This window comes from Zingiber officinale, chromosome 3A, assembly GCF_018446385.1.
Source record: "Zingiber officinale cultivar Zhangliang chromosome 3A, Zo_v1.1, whole genome shotgun sequence".
Taxonomy (NCBI): domain Eukaryota; kingdom Viridiplantae; phylum Streptophyta; class Magnoliopsida; order Zingiberales; family Zingiberaceae; genus Zingiber; species Zingiber officinale.
In genome coordinates, this window is record NC_055990.1 from 60,124,374 (window position 1) to 60,127,712 (window position 3,339).

At 47.8% G+C, this 3,339-nt stretch overlaps 1 protein-coding gene across 1 annotated transcript; it reads right to left on the reverse strand.

Moving 5' to 3' along the window:
• Nucleotides 1-806: 806 nt before the first annotated feature.
• On the reverse strand, nt 807-2,813 carry LOC122051941 (tubulin beta-7 chain-like). Its single transcript, XM_042613294.1, has 3 exons — nt 2,143-2,813; nt 1,791-2,060; nt 807-1,706 (listed from the first exon to the last, which is right to left on the reverse strand). The coding sequence occupies exons 1-3, from the start codon at nt 2,534-2,536 to the stop codon at nt 1,036-1,038; spliced, it is 1,335 nt and encodes a 444-aa protein (XP_042469228.1). The 5' UTR covers nt 2,537-2,813; the 3' UTR covers nt 807-1,035.
• Nucleotides 2,814-3,339: the final 526 nt, after the last annotated feature.

Below are 3,339 nucleotides of genomic sequence, written 5' to 3' on the forward strand. Positions count from 1 at the left end.
TTCTATCCCTTGCAAAAACCCCTAGGGTTAACCAGTAGTAGAGTCTAACGGGTGTACACAGAGAGACTCCTAGAGAGTAGGGAGTTTGATCTTTACCTCAATCGGACGTATGGTCGATCGATTGTGAGGTGTGGTCGGACATCCTCTAAACTTGATCGGCTATTGAATGATCAGACATGTTAGCTTCCCAGTTCAAGAGTAAAGCACTAAACATCCTATGTCCGACCGACTTAAGGGCCGGTCAGCCTTCTTCTGAACGACTTATAATCCGGTTGGGTTGGCACTGCGAACCTTAGTGTTGGACGAATAATAAAATCAGATGGAAAATACTTCCTTTCCTTAAGTTTGACTGCTATACTATTTTAGTTTTAACCTCCACACCATTTTAGGATCTGCGTATTATATCCCGTATCAGCTCTCTTGCAAGCAACATGGAGCCTCGTCATCCCAATACAATGCACATCAAGCACATTAATTTTGTTTCCATTATTATAACTTTTATTCTCTTTTGAGTCATGTAATTGTTAAGTCAAGCAGTTGAATGTTACCACATGATATTTTGAATTTAAATCTGGCCCATCAATTATTTTCCTTGAAAAAAGAACTTATATCTAGTAATATAAATATCATAATTAATTCTTTTAAAATATAAAAATTGAAAATATTATAGCGTCCGTCCCATCGAAAAATTGGGGTAAAAAGAATTGGTGGGAATATTAATTATGAGTATGTATACTTCAAATCTACTTCAAGATTAGTCAAGCGAACAAAATAATTGAGGTAATAAATATATAGATCTTCCGATCGAACAACCAAATATCTCATTCTTAATCTGCATAAACCTATGAATTACACTCAAATATTCAGGACAATGAATTATTGAACGTAGGTGTAGACATCGACAAGAGAAGAACAGAACAATCAACCACAGCACTGATCGATCACACATTTCGAACTCGATCGATCGCAGAAAGAAAACATTCCATTGATATATGCATTCATGCTTGTATATGTGTAGATGATATCGCCACTTAATTAGTTGTCTTCTTCCGCGTAGGCTTCTTCTTCTTCCTCTGCGTCGGCGACGGCGTCTTGGTACTGTTGGTACTCCGACACGAGGTCGTTCATGTTGCTCTCCGCCTCGGTGAACTCCATCTCATCCATACCCTCGCCGGTGTACCAGTGCAAGAAAGCCTTGCGCCGGAACATGACGGTAAACTGCTCCGACACGCGCCTGAACATCTCCTGGATGGACGTGGAGTTGCCCATGAAGGTGGCCGACATGGAGAGCCCAGTGGGCGGGATGTCGCACACGCTCGACTTCACGTTGTTCGGGATCCACTCCACGAAGTAGGACGAGTTCTTGTTCTGCACAGCGATCATCTGCTCGTCCACCTCCTTGGTGCTCATCTTCCCGCGGTACATGGCGGACGCCGTCAGGTAGCGGCCGTGCCGCGGGTCGGCAGCGCACATCATGTTCTTGGAGTCCCACATCTGCTGCGTCAACTCCGGGATGGTCAGCGCGCGGTACTGCTGCGACCCGCGCGACGTCAGCGGGGTGAATCCCACCATGAAGAAGTGGAGCCTCGGGAACGGGATCAAGTTCACCGCCAGCTTCCGCAGGTCGGAGTTCAGCTGCCCCGGGAACCGCAGGCAGCACGTCACTCCGCTCATCGTCGTCGATATCAGATGGTTCAAATCACCAACTGTTTATGCACAAATCAATTGATCAATCCTGAATTAATCGATCAAAATTAATTCGTAATTAGTTATCACATTGAGATACTCACAGCTTGGATTGGTGAGCTTGAGGGTGCGGAAGCAGATATCGTAGAGGGCCTCGTTGTCGAGCACCATGCACTCGTCGGCGTTCTCCACCAGCTGGTGCACCGACAGCGTCGCGTTGTACGGCTCCACCACCGTGTCGGAGACCTTGGGCGAGGGGAACACCGAGAAGGTCAGCATCATTCGGTCCGGGTACTCCTCCCTTATTTTGGAAATCAGAAGCGTCCCCATGCCCGACCCTGTGCCGCCTCCCAGAGAGTGGCAGATTTGAAACCCTGCGCACACGATCAAATCGATCGATTGATTGCTCCTTTATTGAGGGATTTGGGGAGGTGTGGAGGAAGAACTCGCGCGTACCTTGAAGGCAATCGCAGTTCTCTGCCTCCTTGCGGACGACATCGAGGACGGCGTCGATCAGCTCGGCTCCCTCAGTGTAGTGCCCCTTGGCCCAATTGTTGCCGGCGCCGTTCTGGCCGAAGACGAAGTTGTCGGGGCGGAAGAGCTGGCCGTAGGGGCCGGTGCGGAGGGCGTCCATGGTGCCGGGCTCCAGGTCCATGAGCACCGCTCGCGGCACGTACCGCCCCCCGCTCGCCTCGTTGTAGTACACATTCACCCGCTCCAGTTGCAACCGCGACTGCCCCACGTAGTTGCCCTTGGGATCGATGCCGTGTTCGTCCGACACCACCTCCCAGAACTTGCCCCCGATCTGGTTCCCGCACTGCCCTGCTTGCACGTGCAGTATCTCCCTCATCCTTCAGTCGATAGATCGAATTACTCTGCACAAATCCACAATCAATGGAGGAGAGAGTGGGATCGCCGTGAGCTTTTGTAGATGTGCGAGGAAGAAGGCAGAGATGGTTGGTGCAAAGAGAGGCACAGGTGGCAGAATGTGACGTGGGGGTTCACTTCCTGTAGCTTATAATTCCTGTAGCATTGCAAATATGCAACACCAAGCGTGAAGATTGAATCCAGTCGATCTGGCCCTGAGGACCAGAGCCTAATTAGCAGGAGGCTGATCCTACGTGATTCCTTCTTTATGTTTCCCCCCTATTTAAAATGGAGAAACAACGTGAGAGGGGAGCTGGTGACATGTGATCTTGTAGTTGACATGGACATGGCAACAGCAGCAGAGCTGGAACTTGCAAATATTATAACATGCACCTAGCTCATCACCTCTCTGTGCTTTGATTCTCTCTCAAATCATTGAGATTATAATACTTTCATGTGGATACATATAAGATTACAGACTACGTACACTAGACATGAGAGCATCATTTCCGACTAAACTTCGTCCTAGTCAACGAAATGGGAAAGAAAGAGATCTGGATCCAGTAATTAATTTAGGTCACTGGCTAAGTATGAAGTCTCTTCCCTGCTTGACAATTCAGATAAACTCTGATGTCTTCTGTAACAGCTAATCTACACTGCAGTATCTGGACAAAACAGGAGTGGTTTAGGTGTTACAGTCAACAATGTAGCAATTAGATCTTCTCCTTCAAGTTACGTACGTGGAGCAGCCAAATGCCAGATAAAAAATAAATAAATAAATCAAAG